This window comes from Hypanus sabinus, chromosome 3 (genome assembly GCF_030144855.1).
Source record: "Hypanus sabinus isolate sHypSab1 chromosome 3, sHypSab1.hap1, whole genome shotgun sequence".
NCBI classification, from domain to species: domain Eukaryota; kingdom Metazoa; phylum Chordata; class Chondrichthyes; order Myliobatiformes; family Dasyatidae; genus Hypanus; species Hypanus sabinus.
In genome coordinates, this window is record NC_082708.1 from 160,837,717 (window position 1) to 160,860,619 (window position 22,903).

At 42.6% G+C, this 22,903-nt stretch overlaps 2 protein-coding genes across 4 annotated transcripts in view; one reads left to right on the forward strand and one right to left on the reverse strand.

Moving 5' to 3' along the window:
- Window positions 1-1,401: 1,401 nt before the first annotated feature.
- The window catches only part of LOC132391832 (uncharacterized), a 101,336-nt gene continuing 79,834 nt past the window's right edge, over window positions 1,402-22,903 (forward strand). For all 3 annotated transcript variants that reach the window (XM_059965494.1, XM_059965497.1, XM_059965495.1), the window contains exon 1: window positions 1,402-1,472. The gene's annotated coding sequence lies outside the window, so the exon portion shown is untranslated. The remainder of the gene's footprint in view (window positions 1,473-22,903) is intronic.
- Window positions 17,343-22,903, reverse strand: part of rchy1 (ring finger and CHY zinc finger domain containing 1) — a 54,786-nt gene continuing 49,225 nt past the window's right edge. The window contains exon 9 of the mRNA XM_059965503.1: window positions 17,343-22,549. Within this exon, the coding sequence (XP_059821486.1) occupies window positions 22,427-22,549 (123 nt within the window). The 3' untranslated portion in view covers window positions 17,343-22,426. The remainder of the gene's footprint in view (window positions 22,550-22,903) is intronic.

Genomic DNA, 22,903 nt, shown 5'->3' on the forward strand with positions numbered 1-22,903 from the left:
CATCTCCTTCCTCCCACCATCTGCCCACCATCCTGTCCCCATCTGTTTCCACCTATCCCCTGCCTGTCTCTTACCCACCCCTGTACGTACACCTATATAATGGCAATCTTTCCTCAGGGTCTCAGCTTGCACTTTTGGCCTCCACAGATGCCGACTGACCCGCTGAGTTCCTTTAATGTTCTGCTTTTTTATTCCATATTCCGGCCTCTGCGGTCTCATGTGCCTTCACCGATACATAATGTTGGAATCAGATCGTTTGGGACTGTACTGTGTCATAATGGCTGATAAGAAGTGGATTGGACTATAGTGTGCAGTTTTGGTCACCAAGGAGACTGTGGCTGAGCTGGAGAGAGTGCAGAGGAAATTCACCAAGATACAAGAGGTTCTGCAGATGCTGGAAATCCCACGCAATGCACAAAATATGCTGGGGAAACTCAGCAGAGCGGGTAGCATCTTTGGAGAGAAATAAACAGTCAATGTTTGGACCAAATCCCTTCATCAGAACTGGAAATGAAGGCAGAAACCACAATAAGGGCAGGGGGAGGAGTACAAGCTGTCAGGTGATAGGTGAGACCCTGTGGGAGCAAGGGAGGGGGTTTCATAATGAGGCTGTGCACAGATTGGAGGAGTGACACCACATATTTTGTTTGGGTAGCCTCCAACCTGATGGCATTGGCATTAACCTCCAGTAATCACTTTCCTCCATTTCTCCTCTCCCCATCTTCTCTCATTTTCCATTCCCCATTCTGGTTGCCCCCTCCTTCCTTCTCTTCCCCTCCCCATTGTTATTACCTGCCCATCACCTCCCCCTGGTTCCCCACCTCTTCCCCTTTACTCCATGGTCCACTGCCCTCCGATTAAATTCCTTCTCCTTTGGCCTTTTTCACCTATCTCCTCCATGCTCCTTACTTAATCCCCCATTCCCACTCATTCATTTTCCCCCAAATCTGGCCTCACCTATCAGCAGCCAGCTGGTACTCCTACCCTCGTGTTCTTATTCTGGCCTCTTCCTTTCCAATCTTCTTAAAGGGTCTCAGTCGGACATGTTGACTGTTTATTTTCCTCCATAGCTGCTGCCTGACCTACTGAGTTTCTCCAGTTTTTTTTTACCAGGATGTTGCCTGGATTAGGGGACGTTAGTTCTGGGGTGAGATTGGATAAGCTGGATGTGTTTTCCCTAGAGGAACAGAAGCTGAGAAGTGATCTGATAGAGACATGCAAGGTTATGAAAGGCACACGAGGTTCAATAGCCAGAATATTTTCCCATGGTATGGGGTATCAAAAACAAGAGAGGGATATTTAAAGTGGGTGTGATCTATGGAAATGTTTTTCATACAGAGGATAGTTGATATCTGTCAATGACTGCCAGAGGATGTGGTCAAAGTCTATTGCAATATGCACAACTGCGTACATGTAAACATGGGTGCAATGAAAAACATACTTGCAACAGCACCACAAACACGTATCATCAGGTAAGCACTATTCACAAGAAAATAATGAATTAAGCATTAATTATACACGATCTTTACAGGGAAAAAAAACATGATCAGAGCAAAAAAAATCCATTTGAGTGCGAAGGGGTCATAGTGCTTAGGTAATGATTAGTTGGTCAAGTGATTGAAAGAGCTTAGCTATTCTTAAAGCTGGTGGTGTGAGACTTCTGGTTTCTCTGTCTCCTGCCCCGATAGTAACTGTATTAAGATGGCACAGCCTGGATGATGGACATTACCTTTGATGATGGATGCTACCTTCTCAGAATCAGAATCAGGTTTATTATCACCGGCATGTGTTGTGAAATTTGTTAACTTAGCAGCAGCAGTTCAATGCAATACAAAATACAGAAGAAAAATAAACAAGTAACGTAATTACAGTATATGTATACTGTATTGAATAGATTTAACATCATGCAAAAACAGAGATATATATTTAAAAAGTGAGGTAGTGTTCATGGGTTCAATGTCCATTTAGGAATCGGATGGCAGAGGGGAAGAAGCTGTTCCTGAATCGCTGAGTGTGTGCCTTCAGGCTTCTCTACCTCCTATCTGATGGTAACTGTGAGAAAAGGACATGCCCTGAGTGATGGGGGTCCTTAATAATGGACGCTGCCTTTCTGAAACACCGCTCCTTGAAGATGTCCTGGGTACTTTGAAGGCTAGTATCCAAGACGGAGCTGACTAAATTTATGACCCTCTGCCACATATTTCGGTCCTGTGCAGTAGCCTCCCCCCCCCCCCCCATACCAGACAGTGACGCAGCCTGTCAGAATGCTCTCCATGGTACCTCTATAGAAGTTTCTGACTGTTTTTGTTGACATGCCAAATCTCCTCGAACTCCTAATGAAGTATGGACGCTGTCTTACCTTCTTCATAGCTGCATCAATTCTTGAGGCAGTGCCTCCTGTAGATGCCACTGATTGGAGGGAGAGCTGTGTCCGTGATGTAATGGGCCGAGTTCACTGCTCTCTGCAGCAGGTTCAATCTCTGTGTTTAAGAGGCATATAAGCAGACTCTTAACAGGCAAGGCTGAACCTAATGCAGCAACTGGGATCAGTGTAGAAGGGCATAAAGGTTGATATTGTAAAGGTGGTGGCCCTGTTTCTCTGCTCTACATCTATTAATTGGGGGTCAATTTGAAGGTTGGCAACCCTACATTGATAGTTTTCTGTCAGCGATACGATGGGTGTTAAAGGACAGAAGTTCAAAAAGTTCAAATTAAATTTATTATCAAAGTACATATATGCCATCATAGAGGATTCATTTCCTTGTGGGTACTCACAGTAGATATAAAATGCCATAGAATTTATGAAAAACTACATGATCAAGCTGGGTGGATGGGGAAGACATCATTGTGATCAGCTGGGATGCTTGATCAGGTAGTGGAGAGTAAACAGTCTCTGCTAACTCTCCTGCAGGGTGCAATATCTTCATGACCTGATAATTTGTACTGCAGTTGTGGGTTGGGGGATCAAAGTTGCTCTGAATTCTGCAACGAAACAGTGCCACGGGACATCTAACATCTCCCAAGAAAACTTCTGGCCCTGGTTTCAAGGTCTCAGTTTGGAGGCAAGTTCAGTGTCCGCCAAGGATAAACGTTAAGCGATCTTCTCCCCAACGCCCAGTCCTACAGTGAAATTCTCCGCAGGACTGTCCCAGCTTCCTTCCAATCCTGGTGAGAGATGCACTCATATCTGCAGCGGGTATGAACCCACAATCTTATTTTTAAAGAGTCCAGCCCACAGGTGCACAGCCCCTGCAGGCCGAACAGAAAGTGCTCTTGTGGAGTCACTTTCCAGACCCACTCTGAGTCCTTAGCAGTCCAATCTGTATGACTGGCGTCAGTGGGCTATTGTCAGAGAGAGCCTGAATCTCGTGGCTGTTTCAGTGGCACAGCATTGTGTCAGTGGAATGAAAGGATTCCATTCAGACTCACTGATTTATTATGAAGATTGCTCGTGCAATTAGTTGGACTGTGCACCAGCAACAACCAAATGCATTTACATAGCACCTCTAAAGTACTAAAATTGGCGAAGGAGATTGCCAGGAAGAGCACAAACGAAATCTCAGACAGATTATAGAAAACTGGGTCAATTGACTAAAACAGTGACTAAAACAATTGACTAAAACAAGCAGAGAGGTTCTGGGAGAGATTCCAGAGCCTGAAGCCCAAGGAGAGGGCGGTTCAACCCTTGCAGCAGAGTGGTGAGTATTAGGAATCTACGAGACTAAATCTTGGTCGTCTGTTGCGGCACCTGAACAGGGCTTGACATGATATTTTATTTCAAGAATGCTCCTGTGAAGAGTAGTTTCTACATTAAAGGTGTGATAAGTACAGGTTGGTGGTGTCTAGTAAAGAAACCTGTGATCTTATGGTTACAGGAGGCAAGAATAGTAAGAGGGAATCAGTGCAGGAGCTCTTACCAAATATACGAGCTACTTACCAAAATATTCGTTTCCAGGTCCATAAGACACCTGGGCAGAATTGGGCCATTAGGCCTATCAAGTCTGCTCTACCTGTTGGGCACGGCTGGTTTATTCTTCCTCTCAATCCCATTCTCAGGCCTTCTCCCTGTAACCTTTGGCACCCTTACTAATTAAGAATCTATCAACCACATCTTTAAAAATACCCAATTACTTGGCCTCCACAGCCACATGTGGTAACTACACAGATTCACTTGCTAAAGGCTGATCTCTGGATAAAGAAGTTCCTCCTCATCTCTGTTCTAAAGGAACGTTCTTGTATTCTGAGGCTGTGCCCTCTAGTCTATACTCCCCCACTACAGGAAATATTCTCTCCACATCCACTCTATCTGGGTATTTCACTATATGATTGCTTTCAATGAGATCCCCCCCCCCCCCCATCTTCTGAATCCAATGAGATCATAAACTCCTTATATATTAACCCTTTCATTCCAGGGATCATTCTTGTAAACTTGCTCTGGACCCTCTCCAATGCCAGCACATCCCTTCTTAGATAAGGTGCTCAGACTGCTCTCAATTGTCCAAGTGTGCTCCAACCTAGGCTTTATAAAGCTTCAGCATTCTGATCCGTCACATCCTTGTTTTTATGCTCTAGTCCTCTTGAAATGAACTAACATTGCACTTGCCAATCTTACCACCAATTCAGCCTGCACAAGGACTCCCAAGCCCAGTTGCACCTTTGATTTCTGAATTTGTTCTCCGTTTAGAAAATAGTTTAGACCTTTATTCCCCCTACTGAAGCGCATGACCATACATTTCCTTACTCTGCATTCAATCTGTCACTTTTTTGCCCATTCACCTAATCTGTCTAAATCCTTCTGCAAGATCCCTCCTTCCTCAGCATTACCTGCCTGCTCCTCCACCTATCTTTGTCTCATCCCCAAACTTGACCAACAAAGCTATCGATTCTACCATCCAAATCATTGACATATAACGTGAAAAGAATCAGTCCAGACATTGACACCTGTGGAGCAGCCAATGAGAGAAGGCCCCTTGCCAGGAAATTTTCTACCCATGCTAGGTATCTTTCCTGTAATACCAGGGTCTTATCTTCTTTCGCAGTCTTGTGTGTGACACCTTGTCAAGGGAATTTGAAAATCCCTGTAAAAAGGTCAAAGATTTCCCAATAAACAATCTGCTGGAGGAACTCTGGGGGGGGGGGGGAGGGAGGATGCGGGATGTTTCTCCAAAGATGTTCCATATTGGTTGGTTATTTCCTCTGAGTGGCACTACCAGAAGTTGGAATGTTGGCTTTTGCTGGAAGTGGTTTTGAGGACAGGGGTTGGGTTGGAATACTTTGCTGCAGTTGTTCTTCAGTGACTTGTACACCCGGAGACTGTGTGTACAGCTTGGAGCTCTTTATCTCGGGGGGGGGGGGGGTGAATGGAGTGCAACGGAGGTAAATCAGGATGGCAGTACTAGTGTGTCAGAAGAGGGCATGTTCACTGAAGAATGAGAAGAGTCTATAACATGAGATGCAGGGAGGGTACTCCCTGCACTGGAGAGTCCAGAACTGGGGTCACCAATTTAAAACCAAGATGAGGAGAAGTCTCTTCGCCTAGTGTGTGGCAAACCTATGGAGGTCTCTATCACAGAGGGCAGTGGATGCCAGGTTATTAAATATATCCAGGAAGGAATGAGATATATTTCAATAAGGCAGCATCAGTCATAAAGGATCCCCACTATTTGGGTCTGACCAGTCTAATTTAATTGATAACCAAGTGTATTGATAAGGACAAAATAAAGATGTAGTTTTCATGGAGACTCAAGAATCTGGTGCTAAAAACAATTTACTGGAGAAACTCTGTGGGCAAGACTGCATCTGTGGAGGGAAATGGACAGTTGATGTTTTGCAACAAGACCCTTTACCTGGACTGCTGAGTTACACGAGACTGGTCCAAACAGTTGGGAGATCCAGGATGGTTTGGCAGACTGGACTTGGCAACAGAGGACAGATGGTGATGGTAGAGGGTTGCGTTAGTAATTGTTTGCCTGTGGCTAGTGCTGTTCCACAACGTTTGATGCTGGAATCTATGCTACTTGTATAGGTGAATGAGACAGATGTTGATGTAGGAGATATAATCAGTAAGCTTGCAGATGATGTGAGGGCTGGAGTATTAATTTAATTTATTTTTATTTAGCAATACAGCACAATAACAGGCCCTTCCGGCCCGACAAGCTTGTGCTGCCCAGTTACACCCATGTGACCAATAACCTACTAACCCGTACGTCTTTGGAATGAGGGAGGAAATTGGAGCATGCGGAGGAAACACACATGATCACGGGGAGAGTGTACAAATTGCCTACAGATAGCGCTGGAATTGAGCTTGGGTTGCTGACTTTACACTAACCCCCATGCTACAGTGCCACCACCGTCTTAGGCTGTGGGGTGATATTGATATGTTGGCAAAATTGCAGATGCAGTTTAATACAGATAAATGTGAGGAGATACAATTTGGGAGTACTGATGAGTTTAGAATATATACAGGAGTAATAGCGTCTCAGGGAGTGTTGACGAATAGATGGACATTGGTGTGTAAGTTCAGGGGTCCTTGAAGATTGCTGCGCAGGTAGATAGCATGGTTAGAAATACATATGGATAACTGCTTCGTTAGTTAGGGCATTGAACACAAGGGCAAGGAGGTTATACAGTACTTTAACTTCATAACATTTTGGTTAGGCCTCAACTGTGTGCAGTTCTGGTCACTAAGGTATAGGAAGGATGTGGCAGTGCTGGAGAGGGGATTCGGCAAGTTGTCTGGAAGAAGTTTAGTGATCAGGAGAGACCAGAGAACTGGTCTGGTTTTCCATGGAGCAGAGAAGGTAAAGAGGGGACATGGTGAGGTTTATGAAACTAGGAGCGGGGTGAGGTTTGGAGACGGTGGCAAGCAGATGATGGTGGAGGCAGAGAGAGCAAAAATAAAGAGTAGATGGAGTGAAACGGGGAGAGAGAAAAGGTTGTTATCACTAGTTACTGTTTGCACACTTGAAAATGACTGCTTTTCTGGTACGTACAGTAGGACATGAGGTTTTCACCTGAATCGTTGATAGTTGCTTTGTCTCCAGAGTTGCTCCAGCAGATTGTGCGTTACCCTAACATACTGTAGATGAATGGTGAGAGAATAGGGGAGTTGATGGGCAAGTGAATGAGGATATGTTACAGGGGTGTTGGGATCATTGGTATTGCACTGGGAAATGACATAGACTCAATGGGCTGAATGGCCTTCTTCACTATAAAAAGAAAACACTACCAGATGAGGTATGAATGGTTCTATCAGCAGGTTAACCCGAGATCTCTTTGGGATTCCAAAACAACACTACAAATAAAGCTTTTTGCAGTTGACACAGCACATTAATTATCAGGGAGGGGGTCACTTGGGTTCTGTTACATTTGAGCCACTGTAAAGCAGCTGTCAGCCTCACTGAGGATGCATTATTGATCTGACTCTCTGCACAGGAATGACAGACAGCTTAATTGAGTCAATAACTTTCAGGACAATTACAAGAATGAGTCAGCTTCAAGCACAATATCAATGCACTCCTCCTCCTCTCCAGAGGATTGTAACCTCAGTCAGCTCCAACACGAGCACAACCCTCCCCACAATCAAGGTCATCTTCAAGAGACCATTCCTCAGGAAAGTGGCATCTGTCTCGAAGGACCCTCCCCATCGGGACATGACCTCTTCTTATTACTGCCATCAGGGAGGAGGTACACGAACCTGAAGACTTGACTCCAACAACTGTTTTACTCCTCCGCCATCAGATTTCTGAACGGTCAATGAATCTATAAACACCACCTAGTTATTCCTTTTCTTTTGCACTATTTATTTATTTTGTGATTTATATTAATTTCATGTCTCTTTGCTGTACTGCTGCTGCAAAACAATAAATTTCATGACATTTAAGTCAGTGATAATGAACCTGATAGTAATTCTGATCATTCATTGGACCATTGAATGTGATGCATTGGGTAAATAGATTTGCATATTCTCCACTATTGATTTTATTAGCTTCACAGAATTACATGAATACTGTAAGTGAGATGGACCATTTGCCATCTTTGTTTCATTTACCTTAAATGATGCAAAAATACACCTACTATAGATGACCTGTAGAAATACCCTGGGATACTTGCCTGCACTATAACTCTGCAGTTCAAACCTATATCTTGGCAATTTTTGTAGAGCCTTTCCCACTCCCTGTTTATTCACTGGTTTCAACCTGCTTATTATAAGCACTGCTATTGTGTTGTGTGCTATTGTTTAGCCTAAGTTTATCCTTTTATTTAACGTTCACTTGATACCTCTGGAAGGTTACCCTAGAATCACGGCCATTCATGGGCAGCGAGCCAGGAGTTGTATTCTTTTTCTTTCTTTCCTCCTTACTTTCTTTCTTTCTTTCTCTCTCTCTCTCACTCACACACACACTCACACACACAGACACACACACACATCTGGAGACACAAGAGACTGCAAATGCTGGAAACTTGAACAACAAACAATTTGCTGGAGGAACTCTGTGGGCAGCATCTGTGGGAGGAAATTGATTGCTGACGTTTTGAATTGAAGGCTGCATCACACCCAGTGGAAAAGGCGACAATTCTTTACTCTTTCCAGGTGCTACTTGGCCCTCTGAGCTCTCCAAGCACAAAGCAGAGCTTTCTTTGTGCCTACATTTTACATCAAGAACAATACTATCTTCATGTTTTTCTGTCAGTGACAAACAGACCAGTTCCATAGGAACATAGAACAGTACAGGCAGTTCGACTCATGATGCTGTGCCAACCTTGTAAGATCAATCCAATCCTTCCCTTCCACAGAGCTCTCAATTTTTCTATCATCCATGTGCGTATCTAAGAGTCTCTTAAATGTCCTTGCCTTTCCCACCTCAAACCCTGGCAGTGGGTCCCATAAATTTACATTCTCTGTGTAAAAAAACTACCTTTGACATCTCTCCCATACTTCCCTCTAATCATCTGAAAAGCACGTCCTCCCATATTATTCATTGCCACTCTGGGAAAAAGTCTTTGATATCCACTCTATCTATGCTTGCTGTCATCTAATACACCTTTATCAAGTCTCCGCTCATCCTCCTTCAAGGAGAAAAGCCCTACTCGCTCAACCTTTCCTCATAAGATATGCTCTCTAAACCAGACATGATCCTAGACCATAACTCATAGGAGCAGAATTAGGCCATTTGGCCTAATCAGTCTGCTCCATCATTCGGGCATGGCTCTGATTTATTTTCTCTACCCCATTCTTCTGCCTTCTCCTTCTTCATTCTTCTACCTTTGATACCCATACTCATCAAGAATCTATCAATCTTGGCTTTAAAGATACCCTATGATTTGCCTCTACTATTGGCTGTGGCAATGAATTCTACAGATTCACAATTCTCTAGCTAAAGAAATTCCTCCTCATCTCTGTTCTAAAGGGATGTTCTTGTATTCTGAGGTTGTGTCCTCTGGTCCTGGGCCCCCCAAAATCCTCTCAACATCCATTCTATGACGGGATTTCAATATTTGATAGGCTTCAATGAAATCTCCCCCTCAGTCTTGTAAACTCCAGCAGGTACAGGCCCAGAGCCATCAAATTATTGCTAATTATTGTATTTGCTTTTGTCACTACTGACTCAACCTGATAAATCACCCCTGCACTCTTTCTGTAGCTTCCACATACTTCCTATTATGAGGGGACCAGAAATGAACACAATGCTGCAATTGTGGTCTAACCAGAGTGCATAAAGCTGCAACATTATCTTGGGACTTTTGAACTCAATCCCCCAGTTAATGAAGGCTATCTTAAGCACTCTATCACTTTGCATGGCAACTTTGAGGGATCTATAAATTGGGACCCCATGATCCCACTGTTCCTGCACACTGCCAAGAATCCCTCCGTTAAACCTATGCTCTGCCACCAAGTACAACCTTCCAAAATGTATGATTTACACTTTTCTGGATTGAACTCCATCTACCACTTCTCAACTCCACTCTGCATTCTATCAATGTTCTGTTGTAAGACACCACACTCTTTTACACTACCCATGACACCACCAACTTTCATGCCATCTGCAAACTTACTAACCTATCCTTCCACTTCATTGACTAAGTAATTTATTAAAAAGTTCACAAAGAGCAGGAGTGTCAGAACAGTTCCCTGTCAAACACCACTAGTCACTGACCTCCAGGCAGAATACTCTCCATCTAATACTATCCTCTGTCTTCCGTGGACAAGCCAATTCTGAATCCTGCAGCCAAGTTTCCCTGGATCCATGCCTCTTGACTTTCTGAATGAACCTATCATGGGAAACCTTGTTGAACATCTTACAACATATCCACCACACTACCTTTATCAATTTATTTTGTCATTCCCTCAAAAAGCCATTCAGCCTCGTGAGGCATGACCTGGCCCTTACAAAGCCATGTTGACAATCCCTAATCAGATTACACTTCTCTAAATGCTTATAAATCATATCTTTAAGAATCCTCTTCAATAGTTTGCTCACACTGATGTAAGACTCACAGGTCTATAGTTCCCAGTGTTACTCCTATTAGTTTTCTTGAACAAAAGAATAACATCTCCTCTCCTCTATTATTCTGGTACTACTCCTGTGGTCAGTGAAGTCATAAAGATCATTGCCAATGGTGTGGAAATCTTTTCAATCACTTCCTGTAGTACATGGGTTATATTCCATCCAACCTCAGGGGCATATTTATCCTAATATTTTTCAAAAGTTTCAACACTGTTTCTTTCTTAACCTTGACATGTTCCAGCATATTAGCCTGTTCTACACTGACCTCACATTCGTCAAGGACCCTGGTGAATATTGAAACAAAGTATTCATTAAGGACCTCCCTACCTCCTTTTATTTGAGTCATGTTCACTTTTATCCCTAATCGATCATACCCTCACTCTATCCTCATGTTCTTTGCACGCATGTAGAATGTACTTGCTACGACCTTCTAACTCTCCCAAGTCCTGTGTAGGTGGGTGAGAGTAGAGTTTGTGGGGGTAATAGGTCATGAGCACATGAGGGAGAATAACTTCCAGGAAAGTAAGCAGGGAAAGGGATCGATGGAAATACTTAGTGATCTGGCATAGAACCAATGAGCCAAATAGCCTCTGTCTTTGTCAAAGAAAATATCAAAAAAAAAACCTTGCTAAAACTCCCATCTCTGTCCACTCATTTCAAAAGACCATCTGGATTCATGTTTGATCAGTGCATGTATATTCAATGGTTCAATGACAGAGTGCGGTTTCATTTATTTGTTGACACATAATGGCCACAGAACCATTATTGTATCACTGTTATTTCAACAAAGACAAGTCTCACTCTGCATACAGTAATGACAAAGCCCATTAAAGTAATATAAGACTCAGAGGGAAAGAAACAGAAGGCATATTTTCATATGGATGGCTATTAAGTGTGAGCCATACCCTCGATCTGTAACAGCACAGACCTCTGTCATTAGCAAGGGGCATGTGAAAGGGTTGCAGTAAAAGTTTCCTGGAGATTAAGAAGTACAATGCAGAAAAAGGTATAATGCAGTTAGCAGCACAGTAGCTTAATGGTTAACATAATGCTGTTATAGTGCCAGCGACCCAGGTTCAATTCCACACTGCATGTAAGGAGTTTGTATGTTCTCCCCATGACCACGTGGGTTTCCTCTGGGTGCTCTGATTTCCTCCCACATTCCAAAGATGGTATGGGTTAGATTTATTGGTCACATGAGTGTAACTGGGCAGTGCTGGCTCATTGGGCCAGAAAGACCTGTTACATAAGAACATAAGAAGTAGGAGCAGGAGTCGGCCAGCTGGCCCATCAAGCCTGCCCCGCCATTCAATAAGATCATGGCTGATCTGTCCGTAAACTCAGCTCCATCTACCTGCCTTTTCCCCATAACCCTTAATTCCCTTCCTATGTAAAAAACTATCTAACTATTTCTTAAATATATTTAGTGAGGAAGCCTCAACTGCTTTCCTGGGCAGAGAATTCTGCAGATTCACCGCTCTCTGGGAAAAACAGTTTCTCCTCATCTCCGTCCTAAATCTTCTCCCCTGAATCTAGAGGCAATGTCCCCTAGTTCTAGTCTCACCTACCAGTGGAAACAACTTTCCTACTTCTATCTTATCTATCCCTTTCCAAATTTTGTATGTTTCTATAAGATCCCCTCTCATTCTTCTGAACTCCAAAGAGTAAAGTCCCAGGCGATGACTCAATTTCACCTCATAGGTTAACCCCTTCATCTCTGGAATCAGCTTGGTGAACCTCCTCTGCACTGCCTCCGAAGCCAGTCTATCCTTCCTCAAGTATGGAGACCAGAACTGCACACAGTACTTCAGGTGCGGCCTCACCAGTACCCTGTATAGTTGCAGCATGACATCCCTGCTTTTGAATTCAATCCATGCGGTATCGCTAAGCAAAGATAAATAAATAAAAGCCTGCCAGTAGTGATTTTAAAAGCACAAATATGAAGAAATCTGCAGATGCTGGAAATTCAAGCAACACACACAAAATGCTGGTGGAACGCAGTAGCCCAGACAGCATCTACAGGAAGAAGTACAGATGACGTTTCGGGCCGAGAACCTTCATCCTGATGAAGGGTCTCAGCTCGAAATGTCGACTGTACTTCTTCCTGTAGATGCTGGCTGGCCTGCTGCGTTCCGCCAACATTTTGTGTGTGTTGCTGCCAGTAGTGATGTTGTATTAGGGTCTAAACTGGAATTTAATTTATTATTTTTCCTGTAATCTTATTTTCTTTATGCTCCCTTATATGTTTGCATAATCACCTCTTGGTCTCTAAATTTTCAGGTTTGTAATATTGTTGCTTCTGTACTGGAATTTTCATTTTGTCTGTGAACCTGAGATGGCATAGCAGTGTAAATCAAGATCGTTCTTGTTTCACAAACTGTTCTTCTCAGTGAAACTCCCTTTTTTAAACAGCTTGCAGTATAAAGGAGAACAGAAGGTCCAGTCCTTTGGTGTTCCCCTTTTCACTTGACTTGTTACTTGCTGTTGTGATACTTGCCTCGCTGGTACAGACTCATCTATCTGGCCTGTACTATGATGAACATCAAAGAAAACAGCCGTAAACCTCATTCTTGACTTCTGAAGAGCCTCCTGGACGATCTCCAGATCTGGCAGTAACTTTGACCAGGGTGCCAAAAGCTTTCAAAAGAGAAACATGAGAATAGGACACAGAGCTCAGTGTCTTGGAGGGGGAAAAGCAGCTGAAAAACAGCTTTTTCCCCAGGGCTGATGTGTAACTGAACAATTAGTCCCCACTCACCCATCCATAGTCCACAGGCAGTATAGACAATCAATAAGTGCAATACATGGGCATGAGCAATATTTCAGTCTAAAAGGGGCAGCTACTTTGATTTCAGAGCTCTCTTTAAAATCTCAGCTTTAATTCTAGATGCCATTTTCTAGTTAATTGTTGAATTTAATAACATGGCCATGTGCAGTACTTGAATAGAGCGGCTACCGTTTTTTTTTAAAGTTGATTGTTTTTAATTCAATTGTAACTTAGGTGTCACTCTAAATAACTCAGACATTATTTTAAATTTAGTCATGGTGTTTTTAGTAATTGAATTGCCAGGAAGCAGTTTTGTGTTGAATGGAGAAGCACTGCAATCTCATTATCTTCAGCAATGACAACAAAGCTTTTAGCTCACTAAAAAAAAGCAGAGGATCACGGCAGAAGCCTAAAGGCCCTCACCACCAGGTTCAATAACAGCAATATGGTTCCAACTAGGTTTCAGCAACACAATGATAACTTTGATTAATTCACAAGAAAATGGATTTTTTTGTTCTTCTGACTGTATTCCTTCTTGTAACTATCACACACTGATCAAAAAGCTAACACAACCAAATTCATTTCCCCTTAAAAAATTCACGGACAATAAGCTTACAGAAGCTGTGGCCACTCATTGTGTTGTCACATAATCATATCTATGCTTGTATGCAGTTCAAAGTACATGGGGCCACATTATTGCATGGATCATTTGTTGAAAAGTAATGTGTCTTTACCTCAAAAAAGTCCCTTGGTTTCTGACTGGCTCCTCTGATAATATTTATTATTTCCCATTTTTTAAACAAGCTCTGTTTTTTTTGGATTTCCAATGTACAATGAATTTTACTTTATCCAATTGCTCCAGGGGAGAATCGGACAGAATAGAAAGATCAACAGCAAGACTCTTTCATTTCAAAGGGAAGACACAAAGTCATGTTTATTGTCATATGCACAAATACAGGAAGATCCCAAACATGTCTTTGCCTCTATAGATGCTGCTTGACCCATTGAATTCCTCTAACAGTTAGATTATTGCAGATGTTTATATATTGCAGTGCCTATATATAGATGGAATAATTAACTACAGTCAGCCTGATATGTTTCAGGCACAGAGCAGCAGAACCTCAGTAAAGGCAGCTTCCACTCTCTCCACACCAATTCTAACCTTAACTATGAAACCCACAGACAAAGGGTTTGCTGCTGTAGTGTGGCAGATTTACCTCTACCTTTTTGAGGCCAGGCAGCAACTCTCAGACACCTCCCCTTATTTACCCCCTGAAAAGGACTCTGGACCATGCGAAAATTATCTCCAACACCATCCCTAACCTCAACAACTCCGAAGAATTCTGTCCACTTCTACCAAACTTAGTTCCCTGACCCCGCAATGTACATTTCTATCTCCTACCCAAGGTCCACAAAACTGACTGTCTGGGTAGGTCCACCGTCTCTGCCTGCTCCTGCCCCACTGAACGTGTGTCCACATACCTCAACTCCATTCTATCCCCCTTGGCTCAGTCCTTACTTACCTACATCCATGACTCTTCACATGCTCTTAATCGCAACAGCCTTCTATTTCCTGGCCCTGACTGCCTCATTTTCACCATGAATGTCCAGCCCCTATACACTCCATTCCCTATCAAGAAAAGCTTAAATCTCTTTGCATCTTTCTCAAAAAAAAGACCCAACCAGTTCCTCTCCACCACCACCATCTTCCATTAGGCAGAACTGGTCCACACCCTCAACAATTTCTCCTTCGGCTCCTCTCACTTGCTCATAACTCAAGGGGTAGCCATGAGTCTCAGCTATGCCTGGCTTTCTGGTAGCTACATAGAAAAGCCCATGTTCTAAATCTTCCCCAGTAATGCTCCCCAACTCTTCCTCTGCTATATTGACAACTCCATTGGTGCTGCTTCATGTTTTCATGCTGAGCTCATCAATTTCATCAACTTTGCCTCCACTTTCCACCCTGCACTTAAATTCACTTGGTGCCTTTCTTGATCTCTCTGTCTCGATCTCTGGTTACAACCTGTCTACCAACATCTTTTATAAATCCACTGATTCCCACAGCTATCTTAACTATACCCCTTCCCATCCTGTCCCCTGTAAAAATACTATTTCCTTTTCTCAGTTCCTTTGTATCTGCCAAATCTGTTCCCAGGATGAGGCCTTTCTTTCCAGGATATCAGAGATGTCTTCCTTCTTCAAAGGACAGTGTTTCCCTTCCTCATAATGCTGACCTCACCAGCATCTCTTCCATTTCCTGGACATCTGCACTCACCCCATCTTCTCAACACCTTAACGGGATAGAGTTCCTCTTGTCCTCACCTACCAGCCCATAAGCCTCTGCATCGAATACATCTTTCTCTATTACTTTTACCATCTTCAACAGGATCCTACCACCAAGTAGGATCTTCCTCCCCACTCTTCGCTTTCCACAGGGATCACTCCCTCCACGATTCCCTTGTCCATTCATCCCTCCCTCTCCACTAATATCCCTCTTAGCTACACCTGCTCATTCAGCTCTTCCCTTACCTCCATTCAGGGCCACAGTCCTTCCAGGTGAGAAAATTCACCTGTGAATCTATTGGGGTCATCCATTATGCCCGGTGCTCCTGAAGTGGCCTCCTCTACATCGGTGATACCCGACATAAATTAGCGAACCGCTTTGTTGAACACTTCTGTTCCATCAGCCAAAAGTGGGAATTTCTTGGTGACCAAACATTTTAATTCCTATCCACAATCCCATATGTCAGTCCATGGCATCCTCAAGGCAGCCATAGTAAGGCCACTTTCAGGGTGGAGGAGAAACACCTCATATCCCTAGGTAGCCTCGAACCTGATGGCATAAATATCCATTTTTCCTTCTGGTAAATTTTCCTTACCCCTCCCTCTGCTTCTATTCCCCACTCTTCTCCTCACTGCCTACCACCTCCCCCAGTACCCTTCTTCCCTTTTTCCCATGGTCCACTTTCCTCTAACAGATTCCTTCATCGCCAGCCATTACCATTCCCACTTTCTGGCTACACCTCACCTTCTAGCTAGTCCTTCTTCCTCTTCTCCTGCTTTTATATTCTGGCATCTTCCCCTTTCTTTTCCAGTCCTGAAGAAAGGTTTTGGCCAGTAATGTTGTTTATTCATTTTCATAGATGCTGCCTGAGCTGCTGAGTTCCCCCAGCATTTTGTACACATTGCTCTGGATTTCCAGCATCTGCAGAATCTTGTCTTAATTATTGAATAGCTCCCTAGTATGTTAAGATGGATGCTTGAGCTCACAATCTACCTCGCTATGATCTTGCACCTTATTTGTTTACTAATTCTGTTATTGGTTTCCCTTTCTCTACCTCAATGCACTGTGTAATGATTTGATCAGTTTGTACAGTATGCATAATCTTTTCAATTTCTTGATACGTCACAATAATAAGCCAATCCAATGGTGGATGAATCATTAATAGTTTTCTTTCTTCACCTAATGCCTTGGACTTCAAGCTTTTCATGTGTGCCTTTGTGGACTGCAGCTTTCAGTAAATTCCTGAGATGAACAGCACAATCAATCTGAAAGAATCTGTCTGTAAAGTGATGCTCTGAAGCTGCGGTTAGAACCACTGAACTGTGTCAGGGTTAATTGCAAAAGGGAACTCAGAAGTGTGTAAAGGGCAAGGCTGGAGGGTAACCTGAAATTATGAAACATTGAATAATGTTGACATGATGTTTCTTCTTATGGGGAATGTAAAGTGATGGCTAAAAAAAAGCCAGACAGTTGACTTTCTCAGGGAGTAAATCAGGCAAAACATATCGGCACATCTAAAGGAATCTGATGAACTTCAGCACAGAGGAAGAAGACTAAGCTTCATCTTCAGCTGGGAAAGCCACTGTCTCTCAACTCTTGGGCCTCCTATTCAATCCTGACCTCCGGTGCTGTCCATGATGAGTTTACACATTCCCTGTGACTGTATGGGTTTTTTCCCCACATCCCGAGGACATGCAGTTGGTGTGTTTAATCAGCCAAAGTAAATTGTCCCTACTGTGTGTAGGTGGGTGATTAAATCTGGATAAGAGTATTCTGTTATGTCCATCTAGATTTGTTCAAAGTAAATTTATTTATGTCTACATTGCCATATATTATCTTGAGATTCATTTTCTTACAGGCATTTATACAAAAACTACAATAAAATTTTATAATAAAAACTACACATAAAGATGGACAAGCATTAATATACAAAAGACAAACAGCAAATAAAAATAATACTAAAGCTGTAAGATGTCAAGTCCTTGAAAGTGAGTCTGCAGGGAACAGAATCTGTTAATAGTGGTGAATGAAGCTATCCATGCTGGTTCAGGAGCCTGATGCTTGTAAGGTAGTAACTGCTGAACCCAAGGCTTCTTTACCTCCTGGATGAATGACGGTAGAAGTTTGAAGAGGACATGGTCTGGATGGTGGGGATCTTTGATGATGGATTCTGCTTTCTTGTTACAGTACTCCATGTAAATACACTGAACAGTGGGGTGGACTTTGCCTGTGACGGGCTGGGCCGCATATATCATTTTCTGAAGCCTTTCTGTTCCTGGGCATTGCTGGTTCTAAACCAGCCCATGATATAGGATACTCTGCTTTGACAGACCGAATAGGCTCCAGGTCACACAAAAACAAGGGGTCAGTGTGGGCACAGTGGAGGATTACAAATACCTGGGGATACGAATGGACAATAAACTGGACTGGTCAAAGAACACTGAGGCTGTCTACAAGAAGGGTCAGAACCATCTCTATTTCCTGAGGAGACTGAAGTCCTTTAACATTTGCCGGACGATGCTGAGGATGTTCTATGAGGCTGTGGTGGCCAGTGCTATCATGTTTGCTGTTGTGTGCTGGGGCAGCAGACACCAACAGAATCAACAAACTCATTCATAAGGCCAGTGATGTTGTGGGGGTGGAACTGCACTCTCACACTGTAGTGTCTGAAAAGAGGATGCTGTCCAAGTTGCATGCCATCTTGGACAATGTCTCCCATCGACTCCATAATGTACTGGTTAGGAACAGGAGTACGTTCAGCCAGAGACTCATTCCACCGAGATGCAACACTGAGTGTCATAGGAAGTCACTCCTGCCTGTGGCCATCAAACTTTACAACTCCTCCCTCAGAGTGTCAGACACCCTGAGCCTGGACTTATTTCCACTTGGAATAACTTACTTATTATTTAATTATTTATGTTTTTATATTGCTATATTTCTTCACTATTCTTGGTTGGTGAGGCTGTAACGAAACCCGATTTCCCGCAGGATCAATAAAGTACGTCTGTCTGAAAAGTCCAAGTAAGAAGCATTAATGAGGCATGGCAGAGAGTAAATGGGCCTGTTTCCATGTTACATCCAGATTGTGTAAGGAGCTCAATTAGCCATGTGTGAAACTCCTGGCTACTCGGAGTCACTTTTCCAGACTTGTCCCTTTACTACACTGCCCAACCACCATCACAATGTCATAGAATCAGGTGCTGAGAGCCCAGTTAGCCCTTCCATTCTACACTGGCACTGTAAAACTCTCTTCCATCAATCATTTATTTGTTCACCACCCCACCTCCACCAGTCTTTCTCCGAATGCTTAACTTTCACCTTTACAAAGCAAATTTAAACTGTTTCCACTTTCAAATACCATTTTACATTAAAGCATTTGTTACAAAACATTATCATCTGTCTTCTGGTTTGGTTGCCAAAATGAATCATAAGATATAGGAGCAGAATTAGGCCATTTGGCCCATTGAGTCTGCTCTGCCATTTCATCATGGCTGATCCATTTTCCTTCTCAGCCCCAATCTCCTGCCTTCTCCCTGTATCCCTTCATGCCCTAACTAATCAATAATTTATCAACCGCTGGCCTTAAATATACCTAATGACTTGGCCTCCACAGCTGGCTGGAGCAATGAATTCCACAAATTCACCACTATCGGGCTAAAGGAACTCCTCCTTATCTCTGTTCTTAAAGGATATTCCTCTATTCTGGGGCTTTGCCCTCTGGTCTTAAATACTCCCACCAAAGGAAACATCCTCTCCACTCTATAGAGGCATTTCTATTGAGGTCACCCCTCATTCTCCTGAATTCCAGTGAGTAAAGACCCAGAGCTATCACTCATTAGATTTGCCCTTCAATCGCAGAATTATTCTCGTGAACCTCCTTTGAACCTTCTCCAGTGTCCCCTTTTTTAAGATAAGGGGCCCAAAACTGCTCCCAATATTCCAAGTGAGGCCTCACCAGTGTTTAATAAAGCCTCAGCATTACATCCTTGCTTTTATATTCTAGTCCTTGAGATATTTGGACAAGTACACAGTAGGAATACAGGTCAAATCTAGGGAAATAGAATTTGCACAGAGAGGCAACTTGGTTGGCAATGGACAAATTGGACCAAAAGGACTCTTTCCATTCTGTACAACTCTGACTCCTGTTACTTATTTAGTGATAAAGGTACATCAGCAGCTTAGTCATTCCAATATTTACTGATAGCTTCATTTGATCTGGTTGTGAAATCAAAGCAGCAGCACCAGAAAATGGACAATTGCAGGGCAGTGTTCTGTCTGCACCCATTAGGTCTCAGTGTCAATGAAAAAGAAACATCACCAGCAAAGCGAAACCTTTTGGAAAGGGAGAGCTGGAGTAGGAAAACAAGAGAGCAGGGAGGGAGGAGAGGGGTGAGAGGGGAGCTGGTTGCAAGGAAAGAAAAGAGGAGAGATGGGTGGGGTGAAGAGATGAGTCGGATGCGAGAGAAGAATTCGGGGAAGGGGAGAGTTAGGAGAATCGGGGGGGGGGGGGAGGGTTGAAGAGTTGCCTCCCAGCCAATAATGTATATTTCTCTATCGCATAATTTTGTCTACTCCATCGTTATTGTGTTGGTCATCTTAGTTCATACAATTTAAAGTGAAATTACACTGGCGGAACACTCAAACCCATCAAAACTCATTACTGAACACCAACAAACTTTTACAGATGTACTGCTGAAAGTAACCTGACTAGTTGCATCATGGTCTGGTACAGCACTTCCAATGTGCAGGAATTTAAGAGACTGTGGAGAGTAGTATCTATAGGAGGTACAGACTCAGGCATCTATCAAAGCTCACCATCATCCAGGCAATGTTATTTTCACATAGCTAGCACCAGGCAGGTGATACAGAAGCCTGTTGTCTCACATCACCAGGTTCAAGAACAGCTACTTCCTTTCAACTATTCGGTTCTTGTACCAACCAAAACCTTAAACATTACCTTAGTATAGCAACACTATATCACTTTCCTTTTGTTCTAATTCTTTTCTGTTTTGAACTTTGTGCATAAATTTCTGTTTATGCTTTACTTGTGAATGGTATGTGTCTGTGACACTGCTGCAAGTAAGTTTATAACTGCACTTGTGATATGACAATAAACTCCACATTGACTTTTCATACATCCTCTGCTTCCATTGTAGTGAATGGCACTTAAATTCTAGGCATGGTCTTCTGGTCTGTAAGAGACTGGCGCCATCTAGCAGTTGAAAAGACCAAGATGCATAATTAAAACCAAAGCTCTCATTGCTGTTGTACACGAGGGTGAAGAGATAACCTGCTGAAATGAGACATTTGGAATGATAGACATACTGCTCACAAAATGGGGCGGCCTGGTAGTGTGGTGGCTAGTGCATTGCTATTACAGCTTGGGCATCAGAGTTCAATTCCACTTTCATCTGTAAGAAAGTTTGTATGTCCTTCCAAAGAAATGTAACGTACCGGATAGTAGGTAGGGGAGTGTGTATCTGTACGTATATATGTAAAAAAATAAAATCAATGCATAGTGGACAGTGAAGAAGACTGTCTACAAGCTTTTCACTCTATCTTGGTACATGTGACAACAATAGAAAGCAATACAATTGTTTCAAGGTTAAAACATAATATTGCTTTTTGAGCAATACATACAATCCATAGAGATTCACATTCATCTGGTTAAATGACAGTTTAAGTAATTTGTACACTTGTCCCTGCAATCACACCAAATCAAAATGTCACCAGGAGGTAAGTAGCTGGGATCTGATGTATTAGGCACATTTCAGATCTATGGACTCCAATTACATTTCCAGAATATATACACTCCATGTTGTAACTACCAATCCTTTAATTTATTATAGAACTTCTCATGATGTCAGAAAATCCTAAGCAGCTTTGAAGCCAAAGTATCTTTGAATTACTGATAAAACGGAGGAAATAAAGTGCATACTTTTCACATAGCAATTACATATTTTAGCTGTTGGTTGAGGAGAAAGAATCTAGTCCTCAAGACTGCCACAGGATGCTTTTTAAAATCTGATTAGGCAGCAGTTAGTTTCACAACTGGCACCTTTGACAGTGCTGCACTCCTTTACTACTGAACTGGGCCTGATAAAGGGTCTCAGCCAGAAACATTGACAATACCCTTTTCCATAGATGCTGCCTGGCCTGCTGAGTTCCTCCAGCATTTTGTGTGTTTTTCTTGGAATTTCAGCATCTGCAGATTTTCTAGTTTCTGACATCAGCCTAATTTTTTGTTTGAACTCATAACCTCCTGACTCAATGGAAGATGTGCTACCCACTGAGCTAATGTTAATTCTAACCAAGTTGGTAGCACACTATGAATGGGTCGCCTGTAATTATTGGGCTGTGCCAATAAGTGTTGTAACCCAAAATGGTCCTGTTAAAATCACAGAGGAAATTGTATAAAACAATACAGCATTCAATGTTATACATTTATCATGCTTAAAAGATCTTCTGATATTTCTAGAGTATGTTACCAACATAGGTACTCTTGGAAAGAATAATGAGACATGGAAAACTTGCATCAGAAATTTTGAATTGCAGACTGAAAGCGATTTTTCCAATAGCCAAAATTATAGATCATGAAGATGTCCAAAATAAACTGTCTTACAGAACATTATGATGAATAATAAGAACACTTCTTCTAAATACAATAATTGGCTCTTGTAAAAGGCAGGAAATTGTTAGGAAATGGAGACAATAACAGAACATACTGCTGAAGAGCTGAAAAGTATGACTGGTTTCTGAATCAATTAGAATCAAGATTGCTGGTTGAAAAATAGTCCAAAGGAATGAGATATTGCAAGGCTACTTTTAAGAGTTTAATTGTGTATTCTACAGAATATGGGTTGTGTATCATTGCTGGAGAGCGATTAGTCCTCCATCCTGGGCCGTGTTGTACGATCCACACCCACTGCACTTCAGACCCAACACATGAAATGGCGCAGTACTGTGGAGCTGACAGTCATTACACATGATCTACAGAGGCAATCACAAATATAAAGTATTCATTAGAAACAACGACAGAACATGATGCGTACACAGATGCTTGTATTTCTATAGCACCTTTTATGTCCTTAGGACACCCAAAAGTATTTTCACCCCATGAAGAAAATTGATTTCTGCACAGTAAGCTCCCACAGGCAACAATACGATAACAATTAGAAGTTAACAGAGAAAAAGCAAGAGAGCGTCTACTACCAAAAGGGAAGCTAGGACCTTGCTCCCTTGGCTCTTCCCAAGGCATCTGTTTGCTTATTGTGCAGTATTCCTCAGTACAAGCACCGGGACTGCCACAATGGTTTTGGTGCCCTAATCACTAGAGTGAAACGG